The sequence below is a fragment of the Lagopus leucura genome, unplaced genomic scaffold, assembly GCF_019238085.1.
Source record: "Lagopus leucura isolate 7727_CA_CO unplaced genomic scaffold, USGS_WTPT01 Super-Scaffold_100001, whole genome shotgun sequence".
NCBI classification, from domain to species: Eukaryota; Metazoa; Chordata; class Aves; order Galliformes; family Phasianidae; genus Lagopus; species Lagopus leucura.
Window position 1 is genome coordinate 48,358,480 of NW_024962262.1, and position 20,170 is coordinate 48,378,649.

At 43.5% G+C, this 20,170-nt stretch overlaps 1 protein-coding gene across 1 annotated transcript in view; it reads left to right on the forward strand.

The window, feature by feature from the left end:
- Nucleotides 1–1,970, forward strand: part of VWA3B (von Willebrand factor A domain containing 3B) — a 68,979-nt gene extending 67,009 nt beyond the window's left edge. Inside the window, exon 29 of the mRNA XM_042868396.1 lies at nucleotides 1,631–1,970. Within this exon, the coding sequence (XP_042724330.1) occupies nucleotides 1,631–1,800 (170 nt within the window). The 3' untranslated portion in view covers nucleotides 1,801–1,970. The remainder of the gene's footprint in view (nucleotides 1–1,630) is intronic.
- Nucleotides 1,971–20,170: the final 18,200 nt, after the last annotated feature.

Below are 20,170 nucleotides of genomic sequence, written 5' to 3' on the forward strand. Positions count from 1 at the left end.
GTTGATATCAGTCCAACTAAGCTTGCATCTGCTACTTAGAGCAGCTGTGTGTAGTCAAGGGCTCCCCAGCAGCCTTCAGATTTAGCTTTTGTTTTTCTGTTGATAGCATGTTACAACTTATCCATAACGGATCTCTGTTTGTCAAGGCTGTCTGTTCATCTAAAGAGGAAAGTGTATTGAAGTGGGAATCAGCTACATTGCCATAAAGATGGAAGCATACAGATGTGGAAGGGAAGAAGACGCAGGTCCATTGAAGCTGGCATGTATTGGTGAGGTGGGAGAGGAAAGGCTATTTTTCCCAGTTTCTTACAGCAAGACCAGAATGGTTTGTTTCAGCATCTTGGGAAGGTGCACAGGGAGACTGTGCACTGTTTAAAGAGAATAAATGGTTTAAATAGTGTGTTATGGGGCACCCTCATTTAACAGCATGTCTTTCATTTTTTTCAAGGTAGCAGTACAGAAGCAGTAGCTTTCAGTATTTTAGTTCAGCGGTGTTTTTGTATTGCAGAGTACAGATACAGTCAAGAAATATCCTGAACTTTCCACAGGTGAACTTCAGATTTTTGTCTCTTAGGTAGCTCAAGAAGCATCAAAATATGCCTTTCATGTATCTAAACACTGATGTTGTGCATGTATAAGATGATTTTCAAAGGCACACTTCTATTGTGTGATCTTGGAGGTCTTTTTCCAACCTTGATGATTCCATGATGATCAAGCTTTTTACTTCAGGATTTTTCAGTGGTAAACTAATTTCTAAAACTAATCATACTTGTATCTTGTGCCCTCCATGTACTCCATATGCGTTGTTGCTTTCTCACTGTGTGTGCCACATCTTCATTCTTCAGCTACCTCCCAGCTTTGTTTTCCACTCTACAGGTGTTTCTTATGATCATTTAAAACCAAATAAAAACCACAAAAAACCCAAACCGTAAAGAATGACATCAAAATATTCTATATGTTTGTCTTCCTCAGGAGTTGGACTTGATGAACCTTATACATCCCTTCCAACTTGGGATATCCTGTGATTCTGTGATTACTTTGCGTTGTTTCTTTTTTGTTTGTTTTGTTTCTTCCTTTTTTTTATTTTATTTTTTGCTTTGTTGTTGTTTGTCTGCTTTTGTTTCTCATTTTTTTTCCACTGCTTCTGGTCTTTGGATACTCATTCATTATGACTGTCTTTTTTTTGTGCCAGAAGGTTCATAGTTCGTGGCCACATTCAATATGATTGTAAAAAGTGACTTTCCAGGGGCACAGTATTGTTACTAGTAAACCAGAGAAGCTGAGCATGGTCATAGTGGGTCCAATAGAGGTCCTACAGCCCGGTGCCCTGTCCCCAGCAGTGGCCAGGAGATGGTTCCCAATGAAGAGTTGGAACAAAGGTTGGCATGTAAAAATCCCATCTGCAGGCTTCGAGGATGATAACACTTAAAAAGCAAACCGGTTTTGAACTTGTGAGAATGAAAGAAAAAAGTCAATAGCTATTGCTCTGTGGCCATAGTCATGGAGTCATTTGTTCAGTGATCAACTGCAGGGTGTGTGCATGTGTGTGTGGGGGCATGTTGGACTATAATACCTGAGCTCATGGAGGGTCACTGTTTTCTCTCACTAAACAGTATCTGTTCTCCCTTAGCACCTTCTTTCTCCATTTCATCGTCCTGGTGTTCATCAAGGTGTCAAGCTTTGCTGCCTTCAGTTGCTTCAAGACCCAGCTCACCAGAGCATGCCTGCTGCTTGTACAGCCCTTCTGCAGAAAGTCTTCTGTGTCCAGTAAAAGCAACACCACCAGAATTACTGCAGTAGACCTGGAGCAGCAAGGATTGGCAGTGCAGCCTCAGCACCACAGCAAGGAACAAAGGAAGCTGCAGTAAGAGTGCATGATGAAGGAGCTAGTGAAGAATGGATGAGTATGCAGATAGGAAAGATCTTTAGCATGTGCAGCTGTGAAATTTTATTGCTTGAATCAAAAATAAACTGACTAGTTCATGCTAAAATATTTATCATTTTGCAGACTTACTTTGGAGCTATGAAAGAGAAAATGTTAGAGGTGCAGCTGTGCTGCTGAAAAGTATCACTGTTAGAGTCTCTATCAGAAAAAAAATAACGTGGAATTCACTTTGCAAGATGACATTTGAAATGGGACATGGCAGGGGGGACTTGCTTGTATGGCACTAAATATCCTCACCTCAACTGAAGTATTACTTGTGGATGTAGTGGCACTATCCTATGGTTTGTCTAGGGCTTTCTGTTCAGAGGGTGAAGACAGATTCTGAACATTTTTGGCATATCAACCTAGATAGACATTAAGAATTCTCACAAGTTTGACTTTAGATACCAGTGCAATATTCAGGCAGATGTATGTATTCATGTTTTCAGGTGTACTCTTGATCAGGAGAGTACTATCCAGTGTCTGCGCAGATAAGTGTTTCTCTGGGGAAAAATTGAGCTTTTCACACCTGTTTCTGTTTCAGTGTGGAGCAAAAAAAAAAAAAAGGCAGACATACAGATATTTTTACTTAGTAAAGGTGAATTTGAGAGTTTGTGTAAACCAGAATGACCTTGCAGCCAGAACACTTTGATGGGATATGTGAGAGAGCGTTGAAATTTCTCCCTAGCACGATTCAGGGAAGACTCAAACCTTTAGTTCTGAAATGGTCTGTCCTGGAAGCTGAAATTTGAATAGTTTGTGATACCTTCTGTTTGGTGGGTAGTAATGCTCCTTATCTGCTTCAGGATGTCCTGGAGTCTCCTCTTGGAGAACGGAGCTGGCACATACCTGGAGTCCCACATCATAGGGAGTTACTGGAGATGAAAAAGGAAAAGCCATACAAATTTTGGTAGAAAAGATATCTTAGTGAACAGAAAATGAACTCTTCCTCCAAAACTGCTTTCAATCACATGAACTTTGAAATTTAACAACTCACATTTTTAGCTGAAAATGTGCCTCGGTCAGACTAATTCAACATTGGCTGCTTTGGGGCTTGTGATCGCTTCACCTGTGTCTGCTCTGTATATTTGAGGCTGAACCCGTGCAATTCCAATGACATGAACAAAATGGAGGGTGAGGGTTAGGACTAGGGTTTTTGCACATGCATACTGCTCAAATGTATGTGGCAGATGGATTGCATGCCACCCACAGTGATGAAGACTGGGATATCCTTGTAAAAATGGCTGAAGAAAACCTAACCTTAGAGTCCCGCTGGATGCAATAGAAATTTGGTAAGTTTTCCCATCTATATTTTTGACAAGTGCAGGATCAAAACTGGCAGCACAGGAAGTCTGAATGCTGAATTCTCCTTCTGCATAGCAGGGGTGATAAATCACTGTTGTCTTGTTATATGTGCCATGTGCAAATATTGATTTATCACAGAAATATGGAAGGAAATGGATGAGTTCCTTTTTCACTGTTATTAAGGATCCATTTCACTGTTCTTTTCTAGGTATGCACTCTAACCTCAAGAAGCACTTGTTGTGGGATAACATATTAATTTTCCCTACTGGGGCCCACAAGACCTTTTTCCAGCCTATGTTTGGTTAAGTGTTTTCTTGCATTGTTTCATATTAAACCTGGGAATTGTCAGGATGATTTATTCTTTTCATTTGAACACTCTAGTTGGTCTATTTGCACAGCCCAACCTCTGTCCTGAGCACCACACTATGCTGCAGATGTACAGGAGGTTATGTTTTTATATGCTTGTTTCTTTCCTCCAATCTGTTTTAAAAAGGCAACTATTATTATGGCAGTCTGTCAACATGATGGATTTTCCAATTAGATTTGCCAGATGGCTGAGCTTGACCAGGACAGCTTAATTTCATGTTGTATCACTAGAGCATAACCAGATCATTGAACACCCATGTTGCTGGTTCCTCATACTGCCTCACACAAAGTTGGCAGTGCTGGGGTTTGGGTTGCCCATCCAGCTTTAGGACAGCCTAAGGCTATGCTCAGGCCTTGTCTTTATGATTCTTTTCCAGCTACTGAGGTGGTACTTGTCCTGCTCACCTCCTCATAACCCAACACCTGGAGACAGGCCAGTGGCACTGAACAGAAGCATAAGATGAAGTCAGCTTACGAGGCCACGCTGCTTCTAGAGAAATGCATCTCAGAGTACTCAGTAGTGCCCAGGCTGAACTGTGTGAGGGATGAGTTCAGCACATAGAATCTTTAAGGTTAGAAAAGACCGTCTACTCCAACCATCAGCCCACTGACCACCTCCCTCAGTGCCACATCCACACGGTTCTTCAACACCTCCAGGGACGGTGACTGCACCATCTTCCTGGGCAGCCTGTGCCACTGCATCACTGCTCTTTGTGAGAAGTTTTTCCTAATATACAACCTGAAACATCATAAGATCAGTCTTCTAATTACAAGCCTGTTAGTATGGTTAGTATGGTTAGTAAGAAATGAACATAAATCACATCTGTGACCTAAACTGAATATCAGCTCTTTTTGACCAGCCCTTGCATTCAAAGCAGCTCCAAGGGCTGGGTAGGGGCTTAGAAATGTCAGAGCCATCCTCTCTCCTGAAAGATGCTCCACATGCTACTCCTACTGCTGCTCTTGTAGCATGTTCAGGAAGGGGAAACCTCTCCACCTCCAGCATCATTCCCTGCTCCAAGCAGCATCCTCCCTGACGAACTCAGAGGAGAGAGATGCAGCATCTGAGCAGCTACCCCTCTAATTCGTTGTTTTCCATATCACCCTAAGGCTCTTGTGAGAAAGATGTTGGGAAATGCAGGACACATTCTGTGGTGTTATGTTGGGACTGTTCTCAATTTCATTATTTAAAATAGAACCAATTATTGTCATTGAATTTCACAGGAGGAATTATGGCAGAGTTTGATGGAAAGCTTTTGATTTTAGGAATGTGGCTAATTCCAACACCTTTAGTTACACTGAGGTAAGCTGCGTGTTTGAGGTTTGTCAGAACTGAAAAACTGAAGACCAACCTGAACAGTCTGGCAGATCTGCCCTGGTTTACTGTAGATACAGAGCAGATCAGACTGATGAACCAAGCTTTACTTCCATGGAATGACAAGCTCCAGCTAAGCTTTCCCTCATCCTGGGATGTATTCTGAGTTAACAGCATGGCACATCTGACTTCACATGTGCTGCAGTTCTTTATACCTCTCCTGTTCATCTCTTTTAATACTTCCAGGCAGATTTCTTCTGCTTTGTTGGTCAACCAGAATCTACATGTTGCACCACTGAGCTTGCATTGATCAGCCTTGGTGACAAGAAGCCTGCATTGGCTTGGGGTCCAACCTGCGCTGTTGGAGCTACAATGAGGCTCAAAGTTAAAGCAGATCTTGGTTGCTGGTTCTTGAATCCAAAATGTGGGTTAGCAGTTAGTCATAAATGCTTGCAGATGACGACTTTTCAAGGTCAGCATTCTCCTGAGGTTAAATCACTGATGTTTGTATCCTTCTCAGATAGCCCTGTCCTGTTAGGATCTGCCTGAAGCTGCGGCTGAGGCTCTGTGTGGTGCCACCGCAACTCCCAGCCCAGGAAGATGAAGTAGGACATGGCTCTGTGGCACTGCAACTCTGGGAAGCTGTGGGTTGCGGAGCCAGCCTGCCTGCTTGAGGCGAGAGGGATTGTCTGCTGGGAACATGATGATGAAAGGGCTGGAGCACCTCTACTGTGAAGAAAAGCTGAGGGAGCTGGGCTTGTTCAGCTTGGAGAAGTCTTCAGAGAGATCTCATTGAAGCCTTTCAGAACTTAAAGGGAACTTATAAGACAAGATAGACACCGACTTTTTTCACAGTCTAACAGTGATAGAAGAAAGGAGAATAGTTATAAACTAAAAGAAGGGAGATTTAGATAAGATATTATATAAGAATATAATATATATAATATATAAGAAATTCTTCACTCAGAAGGCGGTGAGGTGCAGGCATAGGCCAGGTTGGATGGGGCCCTGAGTAGCCTGAGTTGGTGTGGGGCAGCTCTGCCCATGGCAGAGATGGGCTGTGAGGTCCCTTCCAACCCAAACCATTCTGTGATTCTGTGATTTCGTGATTCTATGAACACAGAGAGGGGCTTCTGTGGGTCGACAGTCTCCTCACCTACTACCAGCAATTCCTGAAATTGCCAAATGGAAAAATTACCAAGGGAACACCAAACCTTTTACCAAGAGAAATGTGTGTATAGAGTGTATATAGGTGATTCAGTGTTGTGAATACAGGTGGTGAATATAGCTGTAAATGTTTGTTTTTCTCTGCTATTCTTCACATCTTTCATTTTCTCTGCCTGCCTGCAGAGCCTGGCTTTGTTCTGAAAGCCTTTTCATACATACTGCATTCATTTACCACCCGCAGTTGCTGCCTCTTTGTTCTTTCCTGTTGTTTCCATTGATCTAACATGAAAGTCACCTTGAATTGAAGGAGCTTTGCCCTTGCTATGCTTGTAAAATCTCAGAAAATATAAAAATTATCATACAAAATACAAGGGCTAGGCAAGTTTTTGTAAGGATTGCTGTTGTAGAAGGTCATAGTAGCTAAGGTGGAGTAACTAATCAAAAAGAAAGTCAGCCTTTACCATACTTTTAATCATATCTTGTATATTTTTATACTACATCCTATACATGGGCACACGCTCATCTATTGCTGCTTTGCCTTTTCTTTTCCTTGGATTAGTTTATGGGTACTTCTACAGAGGCTTGGGCCTTCTGATGAGCTGTGCAGTAGGGTGTCCATAGGGTTAGCTTATCGATAGGGTTAGGGCTATGGATAGACTTAAGGTTAGGGATAGGGTTAGGGGTTTGGATTGGGGGTTAGAGGTGCTCAATAGCACTGCAATTTTGCTCTTTTCAGCATGGCCCCAAATAACTTGAAGGGGTTGTTTTTACAGGCATTGTAGACACCAGTGTGCATGACTTCAATTAATTCCAATAATATTCACCCAATACTTTTCACCATGCATTACCTGAAAAACGTGCCTCATCAGTGACCTAAATGTCTTTCTATATCTTTCTATGTACTAAAATGTGCAAAAGAATGTTAGCTGAATTAGAGGTGAGAGCCACACTTGAGAATTTTCTTCTGAGAGCAGGTATCTAAATGTACCCCCATGGTGAGGGGTATGTGGGTGTCCAGGATCCAGATTTAGTATCTAAGTGAATGGAGCTGAAGGAAAATCCAGTGATTTGGGCTGTAGATACAATGCTCATGAATACTATATCCACAGATAATCCCTGGCACTCACAAGAGTTCTGAGCCCTGTCAGTGGAGTCGTTCTTTTGGTGAATACTTAGGGAACATCTCAGATTTGTCTCCTTATATCCATTATATCCAAAAGAAAATGCTTGATTATTTTAAGAAGAATGGAAGAAATAATTTTGTTCTTAGAAAACAAAGGCATACCTACTGATGCCAAGGCACACCACAAAAGATGCCACTAAAACTTTTAATGAGCTGCTGCCCAGAAAGTCACAAGGGAACACTTATCTGCCCTGCAGTGTGCATTGAAAAATCATTCAAGTCTGAAATACAGTCATAAATGACATGAAAACATTAACATAACTTTTATTTGGACACTTTCTGATGGCAAGCCAGGTCTTTCAGTTGGATAATAGAAACAGCAGCTTCCTGCCTGAGAAAGCAGCAGCGGATTTAGTTTGCACCACATGGGTGGGAGGGTTCAGCTGCACAGGGAGCCTCAGGCTCTCCAAGTGCTTCTCTCTGCTGGCGTGCATTTTCATCTTCTCCCTGTGTTTGCTTTTCTGCTGCACTAGCAGAAGAAGCCCCCATGGCTCTTTTCCCATGTCAGCTTGGCAAAGCAAATGAGAAAGGAAGTTACTGCCTCACAGAAGAGCACTGGGCTGTTTGCTGGCATCTCAATCCTGCCAGGAGCCAGATGCTCCCAGATTGCTCAGAGGCAATCATGGCCCCTGGGGAACCTAAAGGGACAGGAACTTACGGGGACATTCAGAAATGCCCATCCACTTATTCCTGGTTAAGTAGCTGATGCACTGGAAAATTATATAATTTGTTGAGGCTGGGAAAAGGGATTTGTACACAATTTATTTCAGTGTTGAAGAAAAGACATTGCATGGATCCTCTGGTGTCTTTATACAGAGCCACAGCTTCACAGGGAGTGACTTTTTTGCTATTTATGTCAAACAGGACATAGCCCATGCAACAAACTATAGTTTTCCTTTAGACTGACACCCTCTACTGTTCATTCCTGCACATTATATGTTAGCAAAAGCATTAAAGTAACTGCAGACTTCTGTGTGGAACAGTGATCTCTTGACCACTGGCCGGTTTTTCTGGTTGTTCTTTGAAAAAAGCAGAGCAGAGATGTAGCCACCTGACCTACCTTGCATGTTTTTTTGGAAAAATAACATGCAGCAATGCCACTTTTCAGTAGTTCAAATATAGGAGGATTATTTTTGAAAATACCTTCAGTGTGAAGAATAACCCAATCACACTTTGACACTGCTGAGTGCTGGAGCCTTAGCTTAGCAAACAGAAACTCGTGAAGTCGAGTTCAGTGGAGTTTCATTGCAGGTGGCAATCACTTCCATTTAAGAGATTTTGGAGATGACACTTATCTTCTTTTATGTGTTCAAAGAGCAAACATGAATGAGCTCTCACAATCAGAATCTCCATCTAAAGAGGCATCTAGGCTGCATACCTCTGAATAACAGGAACACACAATTCATCTGCTGTTCATGTAATCAGAATGAGCCATGCTTTGAGGATAAGGTTGAGGCAAATGAAACATCCCAACAGTAACATATTATTTGTCACAGAAAAAGAAGCTCTAAAGTCTGAAGGATTTACAGCTTCCTCTCCTTGAAAGACAGCTACACAGCAATGCAAGCAGCAGGAAGAAACTGCTGTGCACTTCTCCCCAACCACTCAGTAGCACAGCAAAAGTACCTAAAGCTCAGCCTTCTTACTTTGGCAGAAAAACTTCTAGCACATGCTGCTTTCTAGGAATCCCCATCTCTCTTTGCAAGGAAAGAGTTTAAGAATGAAGTTGAAAATACTATTTTCTACGGGCATGAATCTTGTTCTTTGCTGCTATTCTCCATATAGAGGACAATAAATAGACAGATGACCTTTATGAATATTCTCTGCCAAAACATTCCTTTCCTTCCTGTCATAATCAGCATCAACTCAGCCAGTACTTGTTATTCTGTGTGTAGGCAGGTGCAAGCAGGGTTAATTCTTATCAGCTGTGCAGGGTCTTAGCAGGATTAGTTGCATGAGTTCTTCTGTATCACTGCCAGCCTCTGAAGCTATTTCCAAAAACTATTTAGCTCCTTCCCTAACTGTCAGACTTGCTGACCACCCAAAGTTTTGCCTGGGTTTCCTCTGTGCAAAAGGCACAGTCCTCAGAAATCCCTTTTCCCAGCTGCAGCTTTGCTGCCATTTCTCATTTGACTATTCAGGAGGCATCAGAAGATCAGCAGCAGTCCCTTTGCAGGCTGCTAATCCTACTTATGTTAGAATATGAATACACACAAGTAAGTAGACAAAGGTGCCTCATAGGAAAAACTGAACTGAAAGAGAGGGAAAATTATAAGAGCTAACGATGGGTTTTTCAGGTCATCCAGTGTAAGCTTTCCACAAAGCTGGTTCTTCATGCCCCCAACACTGATGGCACACTGACACTCCTCTCTGTTGTCTGTGTACAGTCCAGTAAGGAGCTCAGTCAAAACACAGGTGAATTTAGCAGAGGCATATTGATGCCCTTACCTTATTAGATCCAAGCAAAGATATTTATGGGTTGTGACAGAGATGTTGTCACTGTGTGATCACCAACATCTGACTGCAGACTGCCACCTGAGCTTCCTCAGCTCCTTAGTGAGGCCCAGCAGTGACAGCAGCTGCCTGCCCAAAGCATGATGAGAAAAGCTTTGAAGCCTTGCTGTAAGTTCCACATCAGCATTCCTTTTCCCTTTGCTTACTTCTAATGGAACACTGTTACGTGACTGAAAATGCCTGTTTGGAAGAACCAAGCTGTGTCCTGACCAGTCATGCCAGACACACACTTCACAGAAATTCCTTTGGAGAGAGCAGAATCATTACATATTCCCTAAGAGAGGACTGTCTTGATAAGCAACATAAAATATAAGCAGGCTCCAACTATCCCAAGCTGCTCACCTGGGAAAGACCAACAAGGATGCATTTGCAAATCATGCTTGGTTGAGCAGAGTTGTATGAGAATTCACAGCAGCATCTCTCCAGCTCCCCACACACCTGTAGCACTCTGCACGGCTTGCTGACCCCTGTCTGTGGGCACACTGACTGCACAGGACCACAGACAAGCTTCCAGGCAGGCCTGCAGGCAGTGGCAGCTTCCAGACCAGGAGCTGAGTGCTTTCCATCCCTCAGAGCTGAGCGCTCAGTAAGGCACCAGGCAGCCAAGGTCCTCATCTGTCTGGGCTTTGGTCTACTCTTACGCAAATCCCTCTATTGCCTTGGCACTAACATCAAACAATCTTCTGAAAATTTAGCGTGTAATGTTTCATACTGTGATTTTGCCTGTAAAAATGACTGCCTTCTGGGGGCTGCTAAGGGTTTTCATTTATATATCAGTGGTACAAAGCTCTGTAGGATGCAATCCATTGATTTAAGTGGGATACAGAGCCCGCTGCTGTGGATTCTGCATTTATTTTTATTCAAACCAAGGAAAAGCTCATTCAGCTGAGGTAAGTATTGCACACAACCCTATCCTCTTCCCCTTACTACACCTTATTACACACGTACCATTTGAACCTTTTTTTTCTTGTAGCTGGGCTCCAAATCATAACTGGAGCTGTTTAAATGCCAGTAGCTTTTTAAGGCCGAGTTAATCCGTGTTCCTCTTGGGAATGAAACCAAATGAGCTCTCCTCAAGTTTGCAATTCAATCCAATTATTGCACAGATTTTTGTTCATTGAACTTCTTTGAAGCGGAACAATCAGAAGAAATGGGTAACAACTGCAGCGCAAACAGGAAATGATGACTTCTGAACCTGAAGAAAATGAGATTTTAAACAGTCTTATTCTTCTCTCAGCATCCTGGAGGAGCCTTACTGCAATCACAGCAGTCCTGGGAGAACTGCTGCTATAATAGCTAACGCCTCTCATGGTAGAACCTCATCACCAAAGCTTCAGATTTGGAGAGTGATCAACAACTAAGGTGCATCAAGTGTGGTATCGCAGACGCATTTATTTCCCCAGCAGTTTAATGCTCATGTACCTCATTGTGAAGACAGACCTCAGTGATTAGCCTCAGATCCCAAGCATTTTCTCACAGAGAAGGAAACTAGAGTCACTTCACTCTGGAATAAAGTGAGTACCTTGCATGTTTCTGCCTATGCTCAACAGTTGAAGTGTTATGTCTAACAACCGATAGACATTACTTGAATTATTCTGGTTAATGTTTGTAAGCTGGAAAATAATTCTTGCTTGAAAAGTGGCAATTGAGACACAAAAAGATTAGTAAAAAAGCTAAGAGCCAGCATCCAGATCTTCTGCATTCCAGCTGGTTCCTTATTCAGAAGTCACTCCTTCCTCCAAACTACCTAGGAAGCAAATCCTGAGTGGCAGCAGGCATCAGCAGCAGAAGCTTAGTGTCTAATGCAACAAGTTCACCTCTCTTTGCCTGCAGGTGAAGGATTGCCATCACGTTGGTGAAGGTGATCCTTCCTCTCTACTCAGCATTGGTAAGGCTGTATGTGGAGCATAGTTCTGGGCCCTAGAACAAGAAACCTGGATATACTGGAAAGAGTCCAGCATAGGGTCATAAAGATATTGAAGAGCTTGGAGCATCTCTCCTATGAAGAGAGACTGAGAGCTGGGACTGTTCAGCCTGGAGAAAAGGAAGCTCAAAGTGAATCTCATCAATTCCTATTAATACCTGGAGGGTGCACAGCCAGGCTCTTTTCAGTGTTGCCCAGTGTGAGAATGAGAGGCAAAGGGCACAAATTAGTCCACAGGATGTTTCCTCAGAACATGAGGCAGCACTTTCGTGCTATGTGTGCGATGGAGCAGTGGCACAGGCTGCCCAGAGGCTGTGGAGTCTCCTCCTGGGGATCTCCAGAAGTTGCCTGGACACAGGTCTGGGCACCCTGCTCTGGGGGCTCTACTGGGGCAGACCCTGGCCCAGTGGGACCCAGAGGTCACTGTCGGTCTCAGCCACCCTGTGATTCTGTGATTCTCTGAAGTTTCTAGACAGAAAGGCATTGGTTAAATATCACTTAAATATTATCATCTTTCTGCTCTTCAAAATAAACTACAAAAGCCAAAGTATGGGCATTGGCAGTTACATTCAGTGAAGCCAGAATAAAAACACTATAAAACAAAATTCTTGACACAAAAGCAAAACATGAAAGACAGAAGTAGATGGGTGCAGTTGAACAGGGCTTAGAGGGTTCACAACATGAGAGACGAAATAAAACAATAGAAAGAATTCAGAACGGACTGACAGCTGAGGAATTTCACTGGGAAGCTCTATATGATTTGAAAAAGAATAGAATAAAAAAGAAAGGTCTGAGAGAGAATAATAACAGGTAGCCAAGGAAAAAGACGTGGAAGACTGTAGCACAAGGAGTTGATTTTTCTTTTCTCTTTTTCTCTTTTATTCTGAACTCCAGATGTTCCCTTTCTTATTGATCATAATTGCCAGCTGCAAGCTACCAGAGGTGCTCTGCCGAATTTCAGACAGTGTGGAACAGAATTAATATTTAATCTGTGTAGAAAACTACAAAATACTTTGTTAAAATCAGACATGGTAATTTATGGTTATGTTTTCTGTTATCAGAGAGCAATAATTTCAGATTAGTGAGTTAAATGATCAGCTAACAAATATTTATATCTAACAAATCAGGAAATGGGAAAGTGAAAAGATATTTCTTTTTCTTTTTTTCCTGTTATATTTGATACCTAAATAACTGGCGAAATCCAGCTACCAGCATGTTGATACCTACTGGTAAGTAGGTTTGAATAAGAGCATTATTGTCACGCAGGAATACATATTTTGTAGAACTGGAACATGTTGCCATATTTGACTACAGCACTCTGGATGGATTTCTGCTTCTTCATGTCTACTACTTAGACAGTGACTGATAACAGTAACTGGCAACAGTTAAACACCTTCATCAGTTTGCTGTGTATACTTAGTGCTATTAGCCAAGTGTGTTTAGAGCATCAATGATTCCATACCAATGCTTCTCCATGTTTTGTCTATGTCATTTTACATAGATTCCTGTTAAATTATTCCCATTGGGAATTATTTAGTAGAATTAAATCTGTGAGCTTTGCAACCACTTGTGTTACATTTTAGACATAATTTCAGATATAATTACTAGGCACAGGCACTGAGGCTCTCTTTGGAGAGAGATAGTCCTAATACTGATGTCTGGATCAGACATCAATCTTTAGAAAAGCAGAATCCAGCTAACATCATTTTCATTTGGGTAAATTTATGCCAATGAATAGCATGTCCCAGCATTTTTAGGCAACTTTCAGAACAACGGCGCTTAGAATTGATACTATGCTCACAGTAGCCCCTGTGCCTCATAAGTAAATTATACACTCACAGAATGGCCAGGGTTGGAAGGGACCTCAAGGATCACAAATCTCCAACCCCCTGCCACATGCAGGGCCACCAACCTCCACATTTAATACTAGACCAGCCTGCCCAGGGCCCCATCCAACCTGGCCTTGAGCACCTCCAGGGACGGGGCATCCACAGCCTCTCTGGGCAGCCTGTTCCAGCACCTCACCACTCTCACAGTAAAGAACTTCCCCCTGAAATCCCACCTAAGTCTCCCCTCCCTCAACTTAAAACCATTTCCCTTTGTCCTGCTGTTATCTACTCTTTCGAAGAGTTTTGTAGGCTCCCTTTAGGCACTGAAAGGCTGTAATGAGGTCACCCCACACCCTTCTTTTCTCCAGGCTGAACAAGCCCAGTTCCCTCAGCCTGTCCTCATAGGGGAGGTGCTCCAGCCCTCTGATCATCTTTGTGGCTCTCCTCTGGACCCTCTCCAACAGCTCTCTGTCTTTCTTGTACTGGGGCTCCAGACCTGGATGCAGTACTCCAGATGGGGCCTCACAAGAGCAGAGTAGAGGGGGACAATCACCTCCCTGTCCCTGCTGGCAACCCCTCTTCTGATGGAGCCCAGGATACCATTTGCCTTCTGAGCCACAAGGGCACACTGCTGGCTCATGTTAAGCATTTCATCTATCAAGACCCCCAGGCCCCTCTCCACACGGCTGCTCTCAAGGACCACTCCTTCCTGTCTGTACAGATGCCTGAGATTCCTCTGGCCCAACTGCAAAACTCTGCACTTTGCCGTGTTGAACCTCATCAGGTTCACCCAGGCCAACCTTTCCAGCCTCTTGAGGTCCCTCTGAATGGCATCCCTTCCTTCTACTGTATGAACAGCACCACTCAGCTTGGTGTCATCAGCAAACTTGCTGAGGATGTGCTCGATTCTGTAATCGATGTCATTGATAAAGATGTTAAAGAGCACTGCTCCCAAGACAGACCTCTTGTGCAAGAGGACCAGAAGGAGTGGCAGCTGGATAAGTAGCCCCCTACCTTTAGTTTCTTCTCACTTTGTATGTGTTCCAAAGCACAAACTTTGCCTCGGTGGTGGAAAAGGTTTCTTTCTTGTGACTTGGCCTGTAATGGGGGCATCTGTAATAAGCCTTCATAAACTTGGAGCAAGTTTAGACCTTCTGTTTACCTCACTTTTTTGTGTTTTTGAATCCTTGAATGACGGCTGCATCCTTTATAACAGTGATTATCTTTCTTGCTAAGGGGCTTTGCTAACACTTTGTCCTTCTCTTCATCACCTCCCAGCTAATCCTAATTTCTCCTGTTTATTCTTCCTTTTTCTTCCTCATTCTTTCTTACTGCCTCCAAAAGTTTGGTTTTACCCTTGCTCTATCTTCCCCTTTGTGTCTGTTGTGCTGCTTTAGTGAGGCATGCCTTGCTATTTAGACATCAAATGGTTTTATCACATATTCTTCTGCAGCAGCAGTGATCATCCTCCCTGTCTGGGCAGTGCCATGGAGCACCGTGTCCCAGGTATCCTGTGCTAGTAACAGTCACTGCTTTTGAGAGGCCCTGTTTCAAGGGAGAAACATGCAGTGTGCCTAACGCAACAGGAAGGCTGAGAATAGGGTGGGATGCTTAATGGAGAATGCTTAATATTGCTGATATCTTTGTTATACATTTTAACTACCTACACAAAGAATATTGTTGTTGGAACTTTAGGCTTTAATTGAGGCTTCTACTCCTCTAGAGACCTGGAAGAGCAGAACTGGTATTTACACAGAGATTGATGACTTCTCTCTTAAACTATACAGACTATTCCAGGAAGAATCCAAGAGAGAAAGGAAACAATCGGTGCATGCTGTAATTTTTCTACACTAATTTGAGTATGCTCCCTTGTCATTTGGAGAAGTAATTACCTATTCTTAAACACATGTCATTGAGCTTCACCTAAAAACTGAGAAATAATCCTATACATAAGAAATGAAGTAGCTATATTGACAATGCACTATTTCCTTGAATGGAAAATAACAATTTTTAAGCAAACGTGCATGTTATGTTAAGTGCGTAGAGAATAAACCTTTTTTTGCTTTTCTGAAATACCTTTTCAAAGGTATCTTGTCAAAGATTTAATTCTGTGATATGAAAGACTTAAAGAGATTTAACTTTTAATAATGGAGGCAAATGGAGGTATTATGAAGATGCGTTATAAATTTAACACAGTACTTTCTCTAAAATTTCTCACACCAGTATCACATTATCCTGACAGACTTTGTAAAGGGATGCATTCTAGACATGGACATTCATTTTTGTTGTTCTTAATAACCAAAGTGGGTACTTGAGAATGGAAAAAAATAATGAAGGTCTGTTCATGTAACTCAAGGTCCAAAAAAAATCTGTATGTAACAATTGAATTCTTCCAAGAGTAGAGATAACATCTGATAACTTTCTTTCCCATGTTCCCAAAAACCAAACCGTTACTTCTGTGAGACTTTGATCTCTATTAATAATGTAATTTTAGATATGGCTACATCTTTTTGTTAAGATTCTTAAAGGACTTGTAACATGGGAATGGGTTTCAGTTGTATGAATGTAGGTGTCACCTCACTTGAGATGCAATAAATAAGGGAAACAACTGAGTGAGACTTGCATACATAACACAAGATCTACAGGAGACTTGGGCCCCCTTTGAAAAGCAGCTTGAGGTCAAGGAGGGTAAACTGAGGTATCTAAAATGGAACTGGACCCTTATCTTAAAGCAACTTTAAGGGAATCCTTTAGGGAGTGTTTCTATTTTGGGTCAATTATAATCTGTCCACGTGCAGAAGGTATTTGCTCAGATAACTGAAATATGGTGCCTTTGTGTTGCTCACTGAGAAGACATTCCTTTGATTTGCATTGGTCCAAAGCATCCAGGTATTTTCCCTGGAAGATTAGTGACTTTTCCAAGTGACTGGCCACTTCTAGGAACTTCCTTATTTTATCTGTAAAGTTATGGTTGAGCCTAAAGTCAGTGCATGCAGTGGAAGAAAGCTAATATGACAGACTGTCCCTCCATATTTTTCTCTGGAGAAAAACTGCACCTGATAGATGAAATGCACCAATAGATATAGATTACTAGGATATGCAGCCAGCTTAGCAAAAAGAAGAAAATTTATATTATTCCCTGCCATGCTTTCATGTTTTTTCTTCTTTAACCTAATTTTAACCAATGATAGAAGAACACAAACAGAGCACAGATTCCCTCTGTCTGTTCTTCCAAACATATTCAAATGAGAATCTCATGACACGGGGCACTGCTACCAAAACATTGGATAATGCTTCATTTAACTGGAATGACAGTGAAACAAATGTGTTTGTTGAGGTTTGTTTGAATACTTCGATTGAAAATCCATGATAGTTTCTCAGATACCATCACTATCACTACAAGAAAACTGCTTCTTGCCAGTCACCAGTGAAGCACATACAATGAGCTCTTATTACTGCATATTAGACTATCAATCTATCTCCTTTACTACTGTGTTATTACCTCTTACAATCATTCCTCTGAACTTGTTCGGGCAATAACAACCTTACTTCATGCTTTGTTTGCATCTGGGAAGGACCTGAGTTCAAAAGACAGAATTGCGTATACATGTATAATTCATTTTTGACTGCCTCCCTTAAATAGTTCATACCTACATTTTTATCAAGGTTAAGTGCCAAAAGTAAGAGCTATGTCACAAATTCACATATTCCTGGGCCAAATACCAACCTGAAGCCAATCATTTCAAAACCAAGGAAACAGCATCTCTCTCCCAAACTATGGTAAAATGTACAAGCTGAGAACTTGTCCTCTCTTAAATTGCAGGCTGTGGCCTTCCTTTCTTGGCATTCATCAGCACTAGCATTCAAACTGCATCCCAGACTTAGTGGTGAAGCAACTTATCATGCAGCCACAAGTCCTCATTGCCTTCAAGTTCCCTGTCTAAGGAATCAGATTTAAGGCCTTTTTGGAAATATCCACAGTTTTTTTTGCTGGATTCCCTGCCCAGGCTCCCTCCATATAGCAACTAGAACAGGGGGACAACACACCCTTATGACAAGAAGCGAGGATCTGCAAACAGTACATACCTAAATGGAGAACCTGCAGCCTGAGCCTTCTGAGGGAAAACAACAACCTGGCACTTCACGCCCTCCTGGTAGGCTTGTTCTCATGTCACAGCTTCCAAAAAACTGCTGGGAATCTACAGGGGACAGTAAGGCAGCAAAGGATAAGAAAAAGCTCTTCGGGATTTTCTATCTTCCTGTGCATTCCTACTTTGACCAAAAAAACCCCAGCCTATAACTCTGAAGATGGCTGTGATAAGTGTTTCAGAAAGACTTGAATTTCTGACTGGACTTTAAGACTTTGGGTTTTTTTCTCTGGTTAGTGTTTGTTGTGTGATGTTCTTAATCTTTCTTATGTGAAATAATTCTCAAGGTAGAGAGAGCCATGGGAAATTCTGTCCCTCTTCATGAACCCAAGCAGTTACATGCACTTTTGGTGTCGTGTTTTGCTCAATCTGCCTGAATCAGTGTGCAACGGCTTCACAGTGATGAATGACATGCGTTTTAATAACTCTATTTTTTTCCAGCTCAAGAGGCATTTTATGGAGCCTTCACACACAGCATTTTGTTTCCAGCTTTTCTGGACCCTGGACAAAAAGCATGATCAGAATCAGATGAAGTTCAGAGGAGTGTGAAAGACTTTAGTGATCTTAAGTGTGACAAAATGAGGAAAATGCATCAGTACAGGTCAGGGGCTGACCTGCTGGAGAGGAGCTCTGCAGAGGAGGATCTGTGTGTCCTGGTGAGCAGCATGTTGGCCATGAGCCAGCAGTGTGCCCTTGTGGTCAAGAAGGCCAATGGTATCCTGGGGTGCCAGGATACTCTTGAAAAGAGTGTGGGCAGCAGGGCGAGGGAGGTGATCTTCCCTCTCTCCTCTGCCTTGGTGAGCCACATCTGTAGTGCTGTGTCGACCTCAGCTCAAGAAAGACAGGGAACTTCTAGAGAGTCATGAGTGGCGCTCTTCATGAGTCAGTACTGGGGCCTGTCCTGTTTAATGTCTTTATTGATGACTCGGATAAGGGCATTGAGTGCACCCTCAGTAAGTTTGCAGATGACAACAAGCTGGCAGAAGTGTCAACATGGCTGGAGGAAGGAAGGTCCTACAGAGTGACCTGGACAGCCTGGATCGCAGGGCTAAGGCCAATGGGATGAAGTTCAACAAGATCAAGTGCCAGATCCTGCACTTTGGTCACAACAACCCCAGGCAAGACTACTGGCTTGGGACAGAATGGCTGGAAGACTGTGTGGAAGAAATGGACCTGGGAGTGTTGGTTGACACATGCCTGAACATGAGCCAGCAGTGTGCCCAGGTGGCCAAGAAGGCCAATGGCATCCTGGCTTGTATCAAAAATAGTGCAGCCAGCGGGAACAGGGAACCGATTGTCCCTCTATACTCAGCACTGACAAGGCCATACCTTGAGTACTGCATTCAGTTTTGGGCCCCTCACTACAGGAAAGACACTGAGGCTCTAGAGAGTGTCCAGAGAAAGGCAAATAAGCTGTTGAGCAGTTCAGAGCACAAGCCTTATGGGGAGCAGCTGAGGGAACTGGAATTGTTCAGTTTGGAGAAGGGGTGACCTTATCACTCTCCACGATGACTTGAAGGGAAGTTATGGTAAGAGTCAGTCTCTTCTCCCGTGTAACTAGCGATAGGACTAGAGAGGATGGCCTCAAGTTGCACCAGGGGAGATTCAGGTTGGACGTTATGATTCCATGATGCTATGAGCGCAGCAAAGATGGTGAGGGGCCTGGAGCACCTCCCTTATGAAGAAAGGCTGTTTATCTCGGAGCAGACTGAGAGATCTCACTGCTGTCTGTAAGTATCTAAAGAGTAGGAGTCAGCTGGAGGGGCCAGGCTCCAGGACAAGGAGCACCAACAAGTAGGCTCAAACTGGAACACAGTACCTTGCACACAAACACGAGGAAGAACTACTTTACTGTGAGGGTGACAGAGCACTGGAACAGGCTGCCCAGAGAGGTCTCCTTCTCTGAAGGAATTCAAGACCTGCCTGGACGCTTTCCTGAGGGACGCGCTGCAGGAAACTGCTTTAGTATGGAGTTGTACTCCAATGGAGCTGGATCCGCAGAGGTTCCTTCCAACCTCCACGATTCCGTGATTCTGTTACAGTTAGCCTGGTATCGGTTTAGGGGCAGAATACTAGGGAAAAAAAATTCACTCAGCAGCGCACGAGCGGAGGACGTTTTCCCTCCCGGAGAAGGCGCCGCTCCCACCCGCGCCGTGGACGCCGCCCCCTCACGCTGCCCGCCCGGATCCGCAGGCACGGCAGGGCTCCCTCGGCTTCTCAGCCGGCAGCAGCGCTACCGATGAGAACCGCCCTCTCAGCACGGCCGCCGCCGGCGGGTGGGCCGGGCTCTGGCGGCGGAGACGGCGTGTACGAGACGGCGGGATTGGCGGGCACGGCGCGGAGCTCGCCGCCCGCCCTCTCCGCACGGAGCGCGGTGCCGCGGCGGAGGCGCTCCCGGCCCCCCGCAGCCCGCCGGGCCGAGAGGGTTTGAGGCGGCTCGGCGTGGCGAGAAATGTGCCGGGGCCGCCTGGCGGCTTTGACATGTTGATCCTTTC